The 20,010-nt window shown below is 42.4% G+C and overlaps 1 protein-coding gene and 1 pseudogene across 1 annotated transcript in view; one reads left to right on the top strand and one right to left on the bottom strand.

The window, feature by feature from the left end:
* KCNIP3 (potassium voltage-gated channel interacting protein 3) overlaps positions 1 to 20,010 on the bottom strand; it is a 160,312-nt gene that overhangs the window by 122,566 nt on the left and 17,736 nt on the right. The window contains exon 2 of the mRNA XM_044660786.1: positions 10,420 to 10,585. Coding sequence (XP_044516721.1) covers positions 10,420 to 10,579 — 160 coding nt within the window. The 5' untranslated portion in view covers positions 10,580 to 10,585. The remainder of the gene's footprint in view (positions 1 to 10,419; positions 10,586 to 20,010) is intronic.
* Positions 11,363 to 13,931, top strand: LOC123233401 (annotated as a pseudogene).

Here is a 20,010-nt window from a genome sequence, read left to right as displayed (position 1 = left end):
GAAACAGACTGACAGATGAGCATTTTCTTTCCTTTGGCCCCCTCTTTAAAAAGTTTGCCCATCACTGCACTAGACAATACTTCCTTTAAGACAAAACCATCAGAGCTGGTGGGTAGCTCAGTGGATAAGAGTCAGGCCCAGAGCAGGAGGTCCTGGATTCCAATCTAATCTCAGACACTTTCTAGCTGTGTGACCCTGGGCAAGTCACTTAACCCCAATTGCCCAGCCCTTACCACTCCTCTGCCATGGAATAAATATTCAGTATCAATTCTAAGTCAGAAAGTAAGGGGTTAAAAAAAAGATGAAACCATCTAAAAGGGTCTTTTGTTCAAGCAGGCATGCACCTATATTTAAAAAAGGTTAATTATTGTCACATTTGCTTGTGTATTGCAACGGGGTAAGGGCCTGGCAGATTTGGGAAGCATGAACAAGTTTTAAGTTTGTTGATCCAGTCACAGACTTAATCTCCCTGGCAGAAACCCAAGAAGATGGAGGCCTTTCCAGATAGATAGCATTACAGCCATCCACAATATTTTAATTTTCTGATAGCTTGGGATATTTTTATTCTTGGAGAATATCATAGCTCAGAGAAACTGCTTTAAGATAACCTTAGCCCAGTGCTCAGTGCTTTATAAATGCTCGTTGAGGGGACAGCTAGGTAGCACAGTGGATAGGGCCTGGAGTTGGGAAGTCCTGGGTTCATATCTGCCCTCAGACACTTCCTAGCTGTGTAATCCTGAGCAAGTCACTTCACCTGATTGCCTAGCCTGTGCTGTTCTTCTGTCTTAGAACTGATACTAAGAAAGAAGGTAAGGGTTTAAAAAATAATAAAATAGATGCTTGTTGACTGACTGACTGACTTGACAAGACCTTGGAAGTCAAGGAATCCAAACAACTCCATCATTTTACAAACAAGGAAAACAAGACCAAAAGAAATGAAGGAATGACTTGGCCCAAATCACTCCAATAATAAATAACAAAACCAGAATATAAACCAGGTCCTCAGACTCTAAATCTAGCTTTCCTTCTACCCTACCATAGGCTCCACAGTTCCCCTGTGGCTTCAGGGAGATTCTTCTTCCATCATCCAGGAAACTAGACCCCTTCCCCTCTGCCCCTTTCTAGGAGCCCTCTTCACTTCACTGCTTTGTAGACCAGATCAGCCAGGACCCAAGAGCATACCCACTGAAGCTAAAGACCCCTCCAGTCACCCCTTTGTCTTCCTCATCTTCTCCTCCATTCCAAATAAAATATTTAATCCCAACTCTGGCGGGCTTTGCTGGCAGGACTCCCTCAGAGTCACCCCAAGCTCCAGGGTAATGGCCCCTGCCTTTCCCTCCCCTCACCTCGGGCCAGGTTCCCAGAAATGAATCGGAAGAAGAAGCTGATGAGGTCTCCCAGGTGTTTCTTGCAACCGTGCTGGCATTCTCGGAGTCGAAGTCGGAAGGCAGTTTCCTGGGAGGGTCCCAAGGCTCCTGGGTTTGGATCCTCTCCTCGACCAGGCATCCTGCTTCTTCCAGTCCTCAATGGATTTTCCAGGGACAGAACACTTTGGCTTCCTCACTCAGGGCTTCCTGCCCTCGGATTCTTGGGTTAGGGGCACAGACCCCTCCTGACTTGTGGTCAACTCACCTCCCTCTGCTTCACCTGCTTGTCCCCTTTCTCCCTCTCCCTCTTCTTTCTAAGTTTATCCCTCCCTCCCTGGACAGCCTCTTTATGCTTCTTTCTCTAGTTCTCTTCTCTCTCCCAAGGCCCTAAGCTACAGCCCCTTTCTCCCCAGATCTTTCTGTTTCTGTCTGGAGGTCTATGTAGCTATATTTTTCTATCCCTTTTCCTTTCTGCTGCTCTTGATCTGTGTCCCCACCCCTGATCCCAGTGTATTTCCCTATATATATTCTCTACTCTCTCTCTGGTTGTCTGGCTAACTTCCCCTGTCTGCCTTGGTTTCTGCCTCTGTCTCAGATGCTCTCTGCCCAGTTCCAGAGAGTCCTTTCACAGTCTGTAGCACCAATCCTAAATTAAGCAGCAGCCTTCTCCTAATTCAGCCTCACCCCACCCCACCCTACCACCACCTCCTTTGAGGATCTCACTTGGTCCCATGCTCAAGTTCCATTCTTCACTGCATAGCTAAAAACCCTGCCTCTGGGGAAAGCCTAAATTAACCCTCACACTCTCCTTCCTCTCCACCAACCTTGGCTTCTAGGGTCTTCGGGAGTCTCTCTAATCCACTCTTAAACCCTCATCCTCCAAGGAGGTCTCAAAAAGCCCTTCTTGCCCATTATCCCTCTCCAGACATCCCCTACCTTCCCCTGGAGATTGGTGGCATTGATTGTAAGGGGCTATTCAACCTTTTTGGGGTAATGCAAGGCATAGGGCCTGGGGCTGAGACCTCCTGGGTTCTATTCTTGGCCCTGCTATGTAAATGCCCAGAGAGGTGTTGCTGTTCTGCTTTCTCAGCTAAGAAGTGTGATCTCAGAACATTCAGGTCACCTCTGGAGGTAGAATCCCTTTGCTTCTTGGCAATATAGTCATAGCGGGGATCTGGAGAGCCCAAGAATGAGGGTTGCTCAGTTCTGGGACTCTTTTTCCATCTGTGCATCTGACCTTTAGCTCACACACACATCAGACCCTTCCACAGTCAACCCTTTACTCAGAACTTTTGTCGAGGCCAAACCATTGTTCTTGGTAGAAAGAGGTAGTAACTACCTTTGGCTGATGGATGGCTAACTCCTATTATTGCCCGTGTCACTGGACCCCCTTCTATTAGGAGCTCCTCAAAGGCAAAGACTTTTCTTTGATTTCCCAGAATTAAGCCCAGTGTTTAGCACATGGGAGGTGCTTAATAGATGCTCACTCATTGACTAAGCTGAAGAACTCTGAAGTCTGAGGCATTCCGCCCACAAAATTAAATCCAGCATCTTCTCCTCCTTCCTCCATCTCCTATGGTCCATCTCGGCTTACCTGGAGCTCTTAAATCTTCCCACTCTGCTCTGCCAATGGCCCCAGGAGACCACACCCTGATGTATGCTAGACCCTGACCTACATGGATCCAAAGAAAAATGAGAAGCAAGAAGAACCAAGTAGCTCCAGTTGAGAGGGAAAAAAAGAACCAAAATAGCTAATATTTACCTAATGTTCCACAAATATCTCATTTCATCCTTACAGTCTTGTAAGGTGGGTGCTGTTATTACCTTCATTTCACAGATGAGGGAGCTGGGGCTGAGAAAGTGTTAGTGACTTACCTCTGGGTCCACAGCTAATAAGCATTTAAGGAGAGATTTGGACCTGGATCTTCCTGACTATGTGTCTAATACTTTCTCTATTTCCCTCTATAGCCTCAAAATGGTCTCCTTGGAGGCCAGTCACAGCAAAAGGATTGAAGCTATTTTCCATGTTCCTCCTTCTCCATATCCAATGAGTCTGGAATGTCTGTCTGTCCATCTATCCTTCATTATTGCTCCCCAGACTACTTCTCCCCTCTTTCCATTCTAACGGCTCTCCCTTGAATTCAGGCCCTTATCCACGCATGCTATGTGGGCTGAAGTGTTCCACACACCCTGCTAAGGAGCTGCAAACAATCAAAAGAACATGGAAGCAATAACTAGTTGATCAGTATGGGGCCACCTTTCAGGGAAGACATATAAGTTGGTTAGATTTACAATTATGAGAAAACTCCTTATATCATAGAACCTAAGTCCTTGGTAAAGGGGGTTCAGATGTCCAGTCGAACAGGACAAGGTTCAAACAATGGTCACTTTCCACCCTCATTGCCTTCCGTACAGCCTGTGTAAGACAAGAGCAAAATTTGACCAAAAGTCACCCTGGGATGTTTAACATATAATTAGATCTTATTCGCATTGTGGTTTGGACAGAGTGAATCCTGGGTAAAGCTAAGCAGATCAAAGTGGTTGACCATTTCCTTCCCCAACTCATTTTACAAATGAGGAAACTGAGGCAAACAGGGTCATATAGCTACTAAGTGTTTGAATCCAGATTTGAACTCAGATCTTTCTGACTTCAGGCCCAGCTTTCTATCTACTGTGTCACCTAGCTACGCAGCATATGGTCCCCACAAAGAGAAGAGGTTCCATAAATATTTGTCAAATGAAAAAATGGAGTTAAATAGAAGAAAGAATTTCCTAACATTTAGGGTGATAGACACTAGAATGGGTAACTGAGGTTTAAAAAAATAGTACCAGAGTAGCGAGGTGGCTCAGTGGATAGAGAGCCAGACTTAGAGATGGGAGGTTCTGAATTCAAATTTAGCTTCGGATACTCCCTAGCTGGGTGACCCTGGACAAGTCAATTAACCCCCATTGCCTAACTCTTACTGCTCTTCTGCCTTGGGACAAATACATAGTATTGATTCTAAGACAGAAGGTAAGGTTTTGGTTTTTTTTTTAATACTTTGTAAATCAACCGACTTAACTGCCTTATTTTACAGATGGAAAAATGGAGGTCCAAAACCAAGTCAAATGACTTGCCCAAGATCACACAGGTCACATTATTTTTCCACAGCATGAATTGTAGATTGTTCAGTTACCCACTCTGTGTACTGGATCTGTAACATTCTATACTGGGCATCAACTTTGTACCTCCTCTGTTTTATTAAATCCTTAAAATTGTTCTTAAAAATAATTAATTACCTGTAGTAGTTCTTTAATGTACCACAATCCCCTCACCCCATGTTTTCATTCTAGAAGGGCAGCAAGCCCTCTCCCACATTGACAAAAGGTGACAAGGTGGACAACGGAGGAACATGGAACTTGCACACTGGAGACTCTCATATTTCAGAATACGAAAATACCCCAATCTTGCACATGCTCCTTATTTCCTATGACAACAAACCCCAAAACATGCCTCTACCTGAGTTTGAAAAGGGAGATGCTAGGCTACCAGACCCCAATAAATATACCAACCCTGATCTCCACGGTGTGGAAGCTGCTACTCCTCAGTGGAAGCTGCCACTCTACAATGAAAACTGCCATTCTTTGGTGGAAGCTTCCACTCTACAGCAGAGCTGCTACTCCATACTACCAACTCCAAAGAGGCTACCTGATTAGCCCTCAGATTATTCCACCAACTATTAGGCTATTATACCACCATAAATCACTTCTTCAAATAAAATTATTTTCTTACTTCTGGATTGAATGGAGTTTGAGTCTCCTTTTGGGGCGAGACCCTGCTACAAACTTGGGTATGTTTCTCCCACATCATCATCAAAGCTTTACTTTTCAGAAACACCATCTTTAAATGCAGTAGAAGCAGCAAATGCAAACTATTTCTTAAATGCAATACGAGTGACTTTACTATAGGCAGTGAGGGTTTCATAGCAGTCACACGCCAGGCAGGTACAAGGGCACAGAATAGATTTGGGACAAATTTTACCAATTTCTTCCTGCTTATCTACCTCTCTCTAGGCTCCTGAATCCAAACAGTTCCTTATTCAGGATTTCTTCTGCTTGACTTCTTGGTAAGGCAAACCAGTATATCAGGGAAATTCCACCAATGTAATAATAATGATTAATTACTTTATTTTTTAGCACTTTAAAGTTTATAACAATCCTTTGAAGAAATGTAAATGTGTTATGCCCATTTTATAGATGAGGTAATTTCTAGAAACCTCTCTTTAGCCTCCTGATTTCTTTAGCCAACTAATTTCTCATTCAGGGTTTCTATTTGACTTCTTGGCAACTAGTACATCAGGGAAATGCCACCAGCATAATAATAATTATTAATTACTTTATTTTTAGCCCTTTAGGGTTTACAGCAATCCTTTGAGGAAATATTATAGATGAAGAAATTTCTAGAAACCCAAAGAAATCAGCCCAGATTCTCCCTGGTCTTGACTGTCCAAGAACAGAAAACATTTCAGAAGATCAAATCTCCTTTAAGGTATTTCATCCATTTCTGATGGCTGTACAGGCATTCACCAAGGTTGCATGCCCTCTGGGACACCAGTCCCAAATCTTGGGACACCCAAGGAAGTTTCCAGGGGCTTCTGTTGTTCAATTCCACCTAGGGCTAGAAGTAGGACAGGGGAATTACTGCCACCACCACCACCCCCATGCATGTCCTCTCTACCGCCACACTCCCTGGGCTGCCTTTGTCCCAGTCAAAATAATTCCTAGATAAGTCTCCATCCTTTGTCCTCTCTGAGGTGTGGGGGGGGGGAATTGGGGGGAGGGAGAAGGGGGGAGATGGCAAGTAAGTCCCAAGTCCGTCAGATCTGGTCCACCATCTTTTCCTATCTTGGTCTATTTCTTCTCACTTTCTGACCTTCCTCATTCATTCTCAGTCGTCTCTAGCCACCCCAAAGGTCATCCTCTGGGTCTCAGTTTCCTCATATGTGAAATGGCGGGATTTGCCTGGATGAATTCTAGGATCCTTTTTGAGTTTTAATCTATGGTTCCAAGAATCCCCATCCTGAGCAAGCCCTGGCCTGACAATCTGCAGACTGACCACCAGAGGGCGATAGGACTGCACTAGTGTAAGGGAAGGCGGTGAGAAAAAAGAAATCATTTCTTCTGTTACCTGAACTGGGATGGAAGGATGGGCGGCGGAGGGCGGGAAGCACAGAATTCGACTGGGAAAGTGATTTGGTTGGGTGTCTACAGCCAGAGTGGGGGGAGAACGCCCCAAAGGAGGTAATTCCAAGGTTATCCTTTGAAGTGAAGTTTTGAGAAGGAAGTGGGGAGTCGGGGTAGAGTAGTAAAGGTAAGCCGGATTAACAGAAGGAGAGCTCCTTCCTCTTTCAGCACGCTGGTCTGTGTGTGAAGGGTAAGGGGAGAGGTCCCCATTTCCAGTCGTGGCTGCCGCCCTCTTTAGGTTTTGCTCTTGGACTGGTCTCCCAGGTATTGCCTCCATCTATTTTCCGATGCTATGACATCCCACTCTCAAATCAATAGAAAAAATTTTTAGTCTGTTTATTTTGTAATGATATTTTGTAATTTATTTCATAATATTCCGGACACAAACTCCATACGCACTGCTGGTTCCAGGCACACACCGTTTAAAAGTCTAGGTCTGGCCGGCTTGGGAGGTAGAGTTTATTAATGAAACTCTGGGACTGACCTAGCTAGACCTCCTCCAGGTGCTTCCTTCCCAGTTCTTGGAGAAATCTAGGCTCTCTTCTTTTTCCAATCAGCTGTCGGTTCGGGCTGGGAATGTGCCCCAAGAACTGCATCCAGAATTCCCTTTACACTGCTATCTCCTTCAGGAGCCTGCCCCATCCCCTTAGTTGTCTTGTTCTTCAAATTACTTATATTTATGGCTATTATGAAAATATTTTTTGCATGACTTCACAAAGATAATGGGTATTATGTTACTTGTCTTTTCCATGGAGAGAGGGAAAGAATTCATAACTCAAAATTAAACAATAAATGTCCATTTTTTTCAAAGTTACTTGTATAATGAAACCAATTATAAATGAAATGGAGGCATTATTTTCTCCCATCTAGGTTCATGGATCCTCCAAAATCTATCCCAGAACACCTTGGGGGGTCTGTGGCTCCTGATTAAGAATGTCTGCTTTAGATGTTTTGATAACATCCTTACATATAGAGAACAACTTCATCAGTTAGGTTATCTTTGAATACAAATGACCAAGAAGGCTACGTTTACAAGCTTATTTGTTGAGCATAAAAATATACAGCATGTAGAAATATAGAACTATACAGCATTTAGAAATGTAAAAGTATATAGCATATAAAAATAGATAGCCTTCATAAATATAAAAGTATACAAAGTTAATTGAAGTAAGGCTATTGTTTAATAAGGTACATCACAAAATATAATGGAATAAAAATGTGAGTCCTCATAAAAAAGTTACTTGTATTTATTGATATGTTTATATGTTGTTAGATGGAGTAGAATGCCATCAAAAGCAAAAATTGGATTTTTTGTTTGCTTTTGTATTCCCAGTGCCTAGCAGAGTGTCCCTGTCTCCATACCTTTCCTTAGGCAGCCCCTTGCCTTATAATGCACTCCCTCTATAACTTCATCTCTTAGAATCCCAAGCTCCCTTTAAGGCTAAACTCAATTCCACCTGATACAGGAGGTCTTTCCTACTCTCTCTCCTCAAGTTTTAGTAATCTCTTAACACACACCCCAAACTGCTTTGCATTTTCTTCATATACATTTCTTACATACTTATCATTGTGTTTCCTGCAAATAGAATGTAAGCTGCTTGAGTACAGGGATGATTTCATCTTTGTCTTTATATTGCCAGCAAAATGGTTTTTGCATTCTTGCAAATATTATATTGCAGTTTAAATATTGTTGTTTTCAGTCCTGTCCAACTTTCTGTGACCTCATTTGTCCATTGGGCAAAGATCCTGGAGTGGTTTGCCATTTCCTTCTCCAGCTCATTTCACAGATAAAGAAATTATGGCAAACAAGGTTAAGTGACTCGCCTAGGGTCATCCAGTTGGTGAGTACATCACAAAATAAAATGGAATAAACATGGAAACCCTCATTAAAAAAAACAACAGGTACTTGTATTATTTGTACAGTTGTTAGATGCAGTAGAATGCCATCAAAGGTAGAGCTTGGATTTGGATCATCTGGAGGTTGGATTTTACCTGAGAAAGAGGAGTCTTCCTGACTGCAGGCCTGGTACTCTACCCTACTATGCTACCTAAGAGTGCCCAAAATGTACTAGTTGATTAATCGATCCACTATTCCTAAAGGAAGAAAAAGATCTGCACCACAGCATAGTCCTCTGCTTCTCCCCCTGGATGCCTGGGCTTCCCTTTGATGTCACTGGGACCCAGAACCATTATGTCTCTTCCTGGAAGATCTCTGAACTCATTAATCATCAACCTTCTACAAATAAAAAAATATCCACTTATCATGGTGCCCCCAAGACAGTCAAATGATAGCCCCATGTGTCTTCATGCCCCAGCATATTCACTTGAAAGCCCTGCCCATCGTGTAGCTCTGGAGTTCTTCTAGCCCTGATTCTTATGACCTTATTTCTACCATTCATTTCTTTGACCTTCTGATTTCAGCCAAATTAGACCATTCACTACTCTCCCCAAAGGGGCACATTTCCCCTTTTGTGTCTTAAATTTCCAAAATATTCTCAGTTTCCTCCTGGCCCCATCCTCTCATCCTCATCTCTTGAAATCCAAGCAGTCCTTCAAGTTCCAGCTTCAGCACCCCCTCCTCCCAGAACCCCTCAGCTAGTGCAATGAAGTGATACATTGGATAGATAGAGAGCTGGGCCTGGAATCAAGAAAACTTGAGTTCAGAACTGACCTCAGACATTTACTATGTGACTCTGAACAAATCATTTAACCTTTGTTTGCCTTGGTTTCCTTATCTGTAATATGAGGATAATAATAGCATTTATTTTTATTTTTATTATGTAATTATTAATTATTAATATACATGTTATTAAATAGTAATATTTGTTTTATTTATTATTATATTTTTATTATAATATAGCATTTATTGGGTTGTTGTGAGGATTGGACCAAGATGATCATTGTAAAGCACTTAGCATGGTGTCTGGCACATGTTGTTCAGTCATTTTCAGTCATGTCTGACTCTTCATGATCCAATTTAAGGTTTTCTTGACAAAGATGCTGGAGTGGTTTGCCATTTCTTCTCCAGCTCATTTTGTAGATAAGGAAAATAAAGTAAATGAAGTGACTTGACCAGGATCACACAGTTAGTAAGTGTCTGAGGTCAAATTTGAACTCAGGAAGATGAGTCTTCCTGACTCCACTCCTGGAATTCTATCCACTGCACTCTCTACATCCCGCCTGGCACACAGTAACAGATGTTAGCTATTGTTATCATCATCCACACTCTTCCCCCTCTCAGCACCTAGAAGACTTATCATTCCTCAACCACTTCTCATTTTCTGGGGCAGTCACACAGCCCAGACTCTATCTTATATTCCAGCATTGTCTCCTTTGTCTTACTTTCTCTACTAAACTGTAAGCTCAAGGAGAGCAAGAATGGTGTCTTGCTCTTCTTTGTGTTATCCCAAGTGCCTTTTATAGAGCCTGATCCAAGGGAGACGCTCAATAATTGTTTGCTGAATAAATGATGAATAGATGGATGGGTGAATGAATGAGTGAATATATATGCTTTCACAAGAAATACACAGAGGAACTTAGCCCAGAGGGAGGTGAGAGGAACCCAGAGATGCAAAGGGACTTAAAAGGTCATTTAGTTCATCTCCATCACTTTAAGAGACAAAAAGTGACTTGCCCAGTATCACACAGGTATCAGAACCAGAACCAGCATTTGAATCTGGGTCTTCTGGCTCCAAATCTACTACTCTGTGAGTTCTGAGAAACTCCATGTCAAAACCAGTTGCACAGACAACTGTGGGATCCCCTTGACCAGTCCTCATACCCTCTGTGAAAATAGCCAGCCCTCCCTCCTGCCCGCCATTCCTTTTACCTGACCCCTGAGGGGCAGCGCTGGACAGGATCCACCTCACCAGACAGCACTTCATCAGAGCCTTGCGGGTAAGCCGGGGTTTCTGCCATTTGGTGCTCTCCTTCTTGCCCAGTGGAGTCTGGCTGGGGTCACCTAGGAGGCTCCCATCTGTCTCCTTCATCTCTTCCTGAAGCAGAGATAGGCAGCCCATTAGGAAGGACTTGTCTGAGAGAACAAGTAGTGACCCTCCCCATCTCAGCCTTTTGGGAACTTCCCGGGGCTAAGCTCCCTCTGAAACCTTCCTGACCATCAGCCTGGCCAGAGAATCTCCAGGAATCAGAAACTCAAGTTTTAAGACCATCAAGTTCAATCCATATAGGAGAATTCCCTTATGATCAGTCCGTCAAGCAGGAAATGAACACTTATAAAGTGCCTACTATGTGCCAGGGCAGGTGGGTGGCATAGTGGATGGTGTGTTGAAGCTGGAATCAAGAAGATTTATCCCCCTGATTTCAAATCTGGCCTCAGACACTTCCTAGCCATGTGAGCCTGGCAAATCACTTAACTCTGTTTGTCTCAGTTTCCTCATCTGTCAAATGAGCTAAAGAAGGAAATGGCAAACTATTCCAGTATCTCTGTCAAGAAAACCATAAATGAGGTCATAAGGAGCCAGAAACAACTGGAAAAAACATGTGTGCCAGGAACTGTGTTAATTAAACAATCTGCAAAATCCCCAAAAGCAATTAGTCATCTAGCCTCTGCTCAAAGACCTTCAGCAAAGGGAAGCTTCCTACCTCCTGAGGAGGACCATTCCACTATGGAAAAGATCAAATGATAGGAAGGTTTTCCATCTTCCTCGTCTAAACCTGCCCTTCAGTTTCTACAATCCATAAGCCCTCTGGTGCCACTAGAGCAAACCTCATCCTTCTTCAACATTAGTTCAAACACTTAAAAGATAACTGTCATGTCTGCCTTAAGTCTCAGCTTCCCTCTAAACTAACCTTATTATTTTACAAATGAGAAAACAGCCCCAGAGCAGGAAAAGGGGATTCCCAAAGTCACATAGCATGCCTTGAGACCAGAAATAGAAGTATCATCTTATTTTAAGTTTTCACAGTTTTCACAGCTATTAGGCATTAGAATTACCCCATGGTTCCAGCATCAAGAGAGGTCAACCAGTCCGGCTTCCCACCTCATATTGCTTTCTTTTTTTTTCGGTTGTGTCTGACTCTTCATGACCCCATTTACAGTTTCTTGGCAGAGACACTGGAGTGGTTTGCCATTTCCTTCTCCAGCTCATTTTCTAGATTTGGAACTGAGGTAGAGTTACGTGACTTACCCAGAGCCACACAGATAGTAAGTAAGTGTCTGAGAACAGATTTGAACTCAGGAAGATGATGAGTCTTCCTTGACTCCAAGCCAAGTGCTCTATCCACTGTACCACCTAGCTGCCCTTCCCACCTCATCCAGCCAATCAATAAACATTTATTAAGTGTCAATTATTTGCCAAGTACTTTTATTTTTTTTTTTCATAAAAAAGAGGCAAAAGAGAGTCCCTATCTTCAAGGAGCTTACAATCTAATGGGCAGGGAGATGGGGGGGACAACATGCAAATATATACAGAGCAAGCCATATACAGAATAAATAGGAAATAATCAACAGAGAGAAGGCATAGGAACTAAGGCACTTCCTCTCCCTTGCAGGTGATCATCCAGCAACTGATAACTCCAGGGTTAGGAAACCCACAATATCATGAGGTAGCTCCCATTCTATTTCTTGAAAAGTCTGACTATTGGGAAGGTTTTCCTCCTATTGAGTCAGTTTGCCTCTCTGTAGTCAGACAGAAAAAAACCAAGATGGCATCTACTTTTTGGACTGCCTTTTGTTCTTCTTGGCTCCTGCTAACATACCAACCACTACTACTTTCACTCCATCCCACACTTATGATTTTTTTCATATCAACTATTTATTGATCCTTAACTCCCCCATCCTAGTAAGAAAGTAGTGAACTCAGGAATTAAAAGAGACCTCAAAGCCCATTTCTAATATGTACTAGCTATGGAACCCTATGCACATCACTTAACTTCTTAGAATTTGTTTCCTTGTCTGTAGCACCCACCCCAGAGGGCATCATGAGTATCAAATAAGAAAATATAATTTACCTACATTTGCTTCACAAACTTTAAAATGATATACAAATGTCAGTTATTTGTTGTTGTTGTTGTTATTATTATTATTATTATTATTATTATTATTATTATTAAACCTAATCCAGTAAGGCTCTCCCTTCTCCCAGGGTATTTACCCCATCTCAAAAAATAGAATCATAAAATTTCATGGGATTTTATATCTAAAAAGGACCATCTCATCTATGCTCCTCATTTTATAGGAGAGGAATATAAGAAAAAAAGAAAGTATATACCTGGGAGGGACCATCTAATCTACATTCTTCATTTTAGAGTTAAAGGAAATAAGTTCCAGAAAGGTCAATGATTTCCTCTCTACTCTACACCACAGCTCAAGCTGTGTCTCTCTTACCTGTACTATTGTAATAGCCCCCTAACTCTTCCCTATGCCTCCACTCTTTAGTCTATCACTCTGTTATATATAAAAAAAAAATCTTCCCTAATGAACATCTGATCATGTCACTCTCCTGCTCAAATATCCTTGGTGGCTCCCTACTGGCTTCAGCTTCCCAGCCTTGTGTCACACTACTCCAGATGAGTGGCCATGCATTTGTCATATTCAAGGAGATCAGCAATGCTACCAACATGCTGAAATCCATGCAGGGGTTTCCCTTCTATGACAAACCCATGAGAATCCAATATGCCAAGTCAGACTCGGACATCCTTGCCAAGATGATGGGCATGTACATGGCATGGGCCTGGACACTCAAGAAAAGGAAGTCCAATGCCTTGGAAATATCTGCAGTCAAGAAGGCTGTTCTGGGTGTGATGGCAGCCCCTGTTGTGGCTGCTATCCAGCCTGCCCCAGGGATGCCACCCATGACCCAGGCCCCCCTGCATCATGCACCATCTTCCAGAGAAACCACTTTATATGCTTCCACCAGTCATGATCCACCCTCCTGGCCTGACCCCTAGAGAGATACCACTTGGGGCCATGACCCCAAAGCAGATGATTCCTGGACAGATGCCATCCTCCCAGCCACTTTCTGAAAACTCCCTCAACCATATCCTGATCCTCACCAACCTGCCAGAAGAGACCAATGAACTCATTGCTGTCTATGCTTCTTCAATCATTTTCCTAGCTTCGAAGAGGTGCCTCTGCTACCCAGGCATCAAGACATCGCTCTTGTGGAGTTTGACAAGGAGGTACAGGCTGGGGCTGCCTGAGATGCCCTGCAGGGCTTCAAAATCACCCATAACACTGTCATGAAGATTTTTTTTTTTTGCCAAGGAGTAGCCCTGTCCCTTTCGGTTTCCCTCTCCTCCTCATCCTTCCTCCCTTCTTTCCTCCCAGGGCAGCCCTCCCCCTGCTCCTCTTCTTGGGACTTACTGAAGGTACGTCCCTGACCCCCTCCTCCCAGCTGTAGCATGAGTGTGCCTGCCCTGTATGACTGCACCTCAACATTGTACCCAGAGTCTGCCCTACAGTCATTGCACCTGGAGCTGTGGGGAGAAAAAAAATGTTTGATGCCTTGGTTTAAAAAAAATTATGATTTGTTTATGATTCTAAAAATATACCAATTCCCTCCTCCCTTCTCTCCCACTGCTCACAGCATTTGTTCAGTCATTTCAGCAATGGCTGACTCTTTATGATCCCATCTGGGGTTTTCCTGGCAAAGATACTAGAGTGGTTTGCCATTTCCTTCTCCAGATAATTTTACAGATGAGAAAACTGAGGCAAACAGGATTAAGTGATTTGCCCAGTTTCACCCAGCTAGTGTCTGAGGCTAAATTTGAACCCACAAAGATGATTCTTCCTGATTCCAAGTCCCAAGCTCTATCCACTGCACCATTTAACTGCCTGCTCACAGCATTACCGATTCTATGAAGGCTCTCCTCCATCCTGATCACCACTCACTGCAATCCAGCCCATTCTCAAAGCTGCATCTTAAATGGCAGCTCTCCTGAGACACCTTCCCTGCTCGTCACCACACTCTCTAATCAGAAATGCATCTCTCTCTCCCTGGGAACTTTCACGGCCCTCTGTATCTCTTCTGGGCACTCGTCAGAGACTATTTTGGACAGTTGCTATTTATGTGCAGGTCCCATCTCTCTGAGCTCATGCTGGAGGAGCGTATTGATGTTTGCATTTCCCCAAGGCCCCGCAATACATTCAGCGCACACAGTGATATTTACACAGGACTTAAATAAAGGTTTGAAAAGCTGCTCTTACATAAGTTTTCCCTTACAGCCAGCCAGCCTAACTGTGCATCTGAGCACGGCTTCTAGTTCTATCTTCTGGAGCCAATACAGAACAAATCGAATACCTCTTCCATGTGATGAAAAATGCTCAATGATAATTGTGCCCTTTCCTACCCCCTTTCTTCCCCCAAGTCTCTTTTTCAGGCTAAATATTCCTGGTGCCTTCACCTGATCTGCACCCTTCACCATCCTACTCTGTTTGCAATCAAGTCCTTCCTCCTACAGAACTGACTCCAATATTCCAGATGCCCTCTGACCCCCAGGTCTGGGCTCCCTCTAGTCCTGGACACTATTCATTTCCTAATGGATCTTAAAAATTCATTTCTTGACTATTGGATCACACTATTGACTCACAATGAGTTTGCACGTCGCTAAAATTCCAAGATTTTTTTTTATTTAGGCAAACTCCTGCCTAGGTATGCCTTCCCCTTATTCTGTGCTCCTCTGTCTCTTTGTTGGTCTGGATTCTCTTCCCCTGTCCACAATGCCTTCTGTAATTTGGATCACTGCAGTCAAAACAAGCCCTGGAGGATGGAGGACCAGAGAGAGGGATGAAAGAACAATGTAAAGGACCAGTGTTGAACTCAGATGGAAGTCAAGGGACATAAGGATCCCTGTAGCCTGATAAAGGCTTAGAAAACCACAGATGAACATTATCTATGTTCTACTGAATCTTTGTTTATTTTGTTAAATATTTTTCCAATGACATTTTAAGTATTGCTGCTAAAATGCTGCCCATGGACCCATGTCTGAGAATAGGAGAAGGGGATGACATCAAATGGATGTCTTTGGTTAATGGATCAGTTTAGACGGAAAAGATTTGGCCTTTTGAGTCTAGAATGTCTAATCCAGAGGGCTTTAGGAATCACTAATTGAAAATTACATAATAATAGCTTATTTATATAGAGGTTATAGACATTGTCCTGTTTGTTCCTATAACAACCTTGTGAGGTTGGTAGTCCAAGTATTTTTATCACTGTTTCACAGATAAAGAAACTGAGGTTTAAGAAAAGGGAAGTAAGTTGCCTGAGATCACAGAATTAGTAAGCAGTAGATCTTGAACTCCAGGCTTCTAAGTCACTAGTCTCTCTATGCTCGTCTCTCCATCTAAAAGCTGAAGAAAATGAATTAGATGGCCTCTGAGGTCCCTTCTAGCTAGGTAGCCCAGGGGTTAGAGCATTGGCCTTGGATTCAAAAGGCTTGAGTTCAAATCCTGATTCAGTTATGTGACCTTGGGTAAACCACTTGACTTTTCTGAGCCTCCATTTTCTTTGCCTGACAAATGAGGGGGTTGGATTAGTTCATCTCTAAAGTCCTTTCTAGTCCTATAGTTCTAAGTTTATTTATTATTCTTATTCCATATTAAATATAGTTATATATCATATGTGGAATATTATTATTATTCTATAGTTCATTTATAATGAACAATTTTACATATGGAATGAGGAGATTTGGGGTCAAAGCCTGGCTCTACTTGGGGACAGTTAGGTGGCTCAGCAGATAGAGCAGTGGGCTGGAAAATGGGCAATCCTAAATTCAAACCTGGCCTCAGGCACTTACTATCTGTGTGCCCATAGATAAATCACTTAACCTCTAGGCCTCAGTTTCCTCATCAGTAAAAAGAGGATAATAACAACCTCTACATTGTAGGGTTGGTGTAAGGATCAAATACAATAAAATTTTGAAGTGCTTTGCAAACTATAAAGTGATTATATAAAGGCATTCTTCTTCTTTTTTCAGCTCTAAATCCTATGACTTTATTTGGATCAAGCTGGAAGTCTTTTAACTTAGAATTCAATCTACCTATTCAACCAACTGACTGCCTAGAGACACGGATCCTGAAGGTCTCATGGTATTGTTAGTTTTTGCTATCTCTTGCAATACTTTCCCCCCTACTCCATACCCTGATCAAAGTGACCACTGTAAACCCTTAGCCAGATCCCTATAATATTGTATATTTGACTCCTGATTCTATATTGCTTCGTGGTATCTCATCTCATTTTGTTATTTCTTATCTTTTTATATATGTGTCATTTCCTAGTCAGTTATATTAGCATTATTGATGCCAATACCAATAAACATTTAAGTATCTACTGACAGATGCTAGACATGGAGTTAGAAAGACTGAGTTAAAATCTGGCCTCAAACATTTACTAGCTGTAGGACCCTGGGCAAGTCACTTAACCCTCTCTGCCTCAGTTTCTTCATCTGTCAAATGAGCTAAAAAAAAAGAAATGGTGAATCACTCCAGGATCTTTGCCATGAAAACTCCAAATAGGGTGGCAAAGAATCTCATGTACCTGAAATGACTGAACGACAACAACAAAACATTATCTACTGTGTCTTAGTCACTGTGCTAAGCACTAGAATATTATGTAATCTTGAAGCTGGCCGACACCTTACAGATCATCTAATACAGCCCCTACTTAAAGCATGAGCCCTTTCTGCAGTGCCCCAAACAAATGGTCATTGGCCTACACACAAAGAACTCATCACTTCCCAAGGTGGGTTACTCCAGTTTCTTAACAGCTCTGATTTTTACATTGTTATTATTCGGTCATATCCAACTCTACATGGCCTCATTTAGGATTTTTTTGGCAAAGATACTGAAGTATTTTTTGCCATTCCCTTCTCCAGCTCATTTTATAGTCAAAAAACTGAGGCAAACAGGGTTAAGCAACTTGCCTAGGAGTCACACAGCCAGCAAGTGTCTGAGGCCAGATATGAACTCAGGAAGATGAATTCCTGATGCCAACCCCATCACTCTACCCACTGTACCACATAGCTGCCCCAAAGTTCCTCCTTATCTGAAAAGAAAATTTTTCTTCCCTTTAACCCCCCCCCCCCCCACTATCTTTAGTGGTACCCTCTGAGGAGAAATGGAACAATTTTAATCCCTTTTCTATAGAACAACCCTTCAAACACTGGAAGACAGTGACCTAACATCCCAAGTGGTGGCCATACTAAGTCTTTTCTTCTCTAGGCTAAACATCTGATTCCTTCAACTAGTCTTCATGTGACATGGGCTCAAGTCTCCTCACAGTCCTGTTCACCTCCTCTGAATAGTCATTGTTCATGATAATTCAGATGTAGAATGAGCAAGACACTCTCTTAACTCCTGGATTAGCTGAACTTCTTAATGCAGCCTGAAAATCACATTAGCTCTTTTGCCTGCCATATCACACAGCTGACACCATCAGGCTCATAGTTCAATAAAACTCCCAGATCATATCACACAGCTGACACAGGAGGCTTGTAGTTCAATAAAACCCCCAGATCTTTCTCATGAAAAATGCTGTCTGGGCCTCCCTCATCTTGTAGATTCTGTATTGAATTAGTAAACTTATGTGCAGGGTTTTTTTTAATGTATCCCTTGCTCCTCCTTATTAAGATCTTTGGGGGATTCCAATTCTGTCATACAATCCAGAGCTTGTAAGAACCTGAAGAATCCAAGTGGCATTTTCTTTACATCCTCCATAAGACCTTAGGCATAAAATAAGATTCATAGGGTTTGGACTTGGAAATCTTAGAAGCCATCTGACTTCTGTCTCTTCTTATTTTACATATTCTGGATTTTACATTCCATATTTTATATTTTAAAATAAACTTACATTGAGTAAGAGAGATGTAGAGGAAGGGATCACATCCTTTCAAGTTTCTCCAGCACTCCCCCAACCCACCAAAGGTCAGTTACATTCAGACAGAAACACTAAAGTCCAGAGACATTAAGTAATTTTGGTTCAGTAGTGTCCAATTCTTCATGCCCCCTATGATCTATCCTGTCCACGAGGACTTCTTGGCAAAGATACTAGAAGGGTTTTCCAGTTCCTTCTTCAGAAGATTAAGGCAAAAGTTAAAAGACCCTTGCCCAGGGTCCCACAGCTAATAAGTGTCTGAGACCAGATTTGAACTCAGAAGTTCCTGACTCTAGGTCCAATTGCCTAGTCCTTACTGATTTTCTGCCTTGGAACTGAAAAAAAAATCCCGGCCCTATTGAAAACAAGCAGCACTGGCCTTTCTATGATTCAGAGACTTAAGTGTCTCAAATGTTTTAAGAGTTGACCTAGGTCTGGCTTAAAGATATTTTTATTCAAGGCTTTTTCAAGGGAATTGAGGTGGGACAGGAATAGATTAATTCTCTCTATGCTAAATCCACTAATTAGCTGAGGATTTCAAAAACTTGAATAAATCTGATAGGTTAGAGATATATTCAGTTGGGGGAAATTCAGAAGGAAAAACTGGGGGGCTCAGTAGCAATCCAGTAACTGTATAGAATCACAGAACTGAGTAGAAATCAACCCCAAGGGTTATCTAGTTCATCCCACTGCTTGAACAAGAATCTCTTCCCATCGTGTCTATCATGCCAATAAGGAGATGATTTGGGGAAACACTGAGAGTCCCCAAAGCCTTGGCAGAGGCAGGAAAGACACAACGAGATGGCTAAGATGAGTACATTGGCTTGCTCAGACCAAATGAGGAAGGGGGAAGGGAAGAGGAGAAAGGGAATCATCTTCATGAATATTTGACACCTGTCTGTCTGGGAGATGATTTGGTGAAATGTCAGGAGAAGCCCAGAGAAGTGTAGAAATAGGAACTGCAGAACCCCCTCCTCATTTTCATGAGGGGTCTAAGAGAAAAAACTTTGGGATTTAAAGCTTCTGGGGTCAATTTTAGCCTCTCAGTGACAGCTTTAAAGCTTGCAAAGCCCTTCCCTACCACCCTGTAAATTTGGCAGTGTCAGATCTTCAAGCCTATTTTACAGGTGAGGAAACTGAGGTTTAGAAAGGTTCAACTCAAAATATGACTTTTTTCAAGAGACGTTTTTGTAAAAGCCCTCTCCAATCAATTTGTATAGATCCTGCCTTTACATAAATGAGGTTTTGGAGAGAGAGAGAGAGAGAGAGAGAGAGAGAGAGAGAATAAAAGCTCCTAAGTGCAAGGACACACAAGAAGTCTTTAATAAATGCAAGTTTACTGACTGACTGACAGGCAGTGTATAGATTTATATCTCCATTACCTACTACATTGCCTGACCCTATTGTTAGGGTTTAATAAATGCTTGTCATCAGTTGATGTGTTTTTCCAATTAAGCTAAAGTTCCAGAAAGGCTCTCCTTTCTCCTCAATCCTGCTCTCATTATCAGTTTTTATTTTCACAGAGAAAAGGAAGGAAGGAAGGAAGGAAGGAAGGAAGGAAGGAAGGAAGGAAGGAAGGAAGGAAGGAA

The sequence above is a fragment of the Gracilinanus agilis genome, chromosome 2 (genome assembly GCF_016433145.1).
Source record: "Gracilinanus agilis isolate LMUSP501 chromosome 2, AgileGrace, whole genome shotgun sequence".
NCBI lineage: Eukaryota > Metazoa > Chordata > Mammalia > Didelphimorphia > Didelphidae > Gracilinanus > Gracilinanus agilis.
The sequence above is the reverse complement of the archived record's forward strand: the minus strand, read 5'-3'. Positions and strand labels throughout refer to the sequence as shown.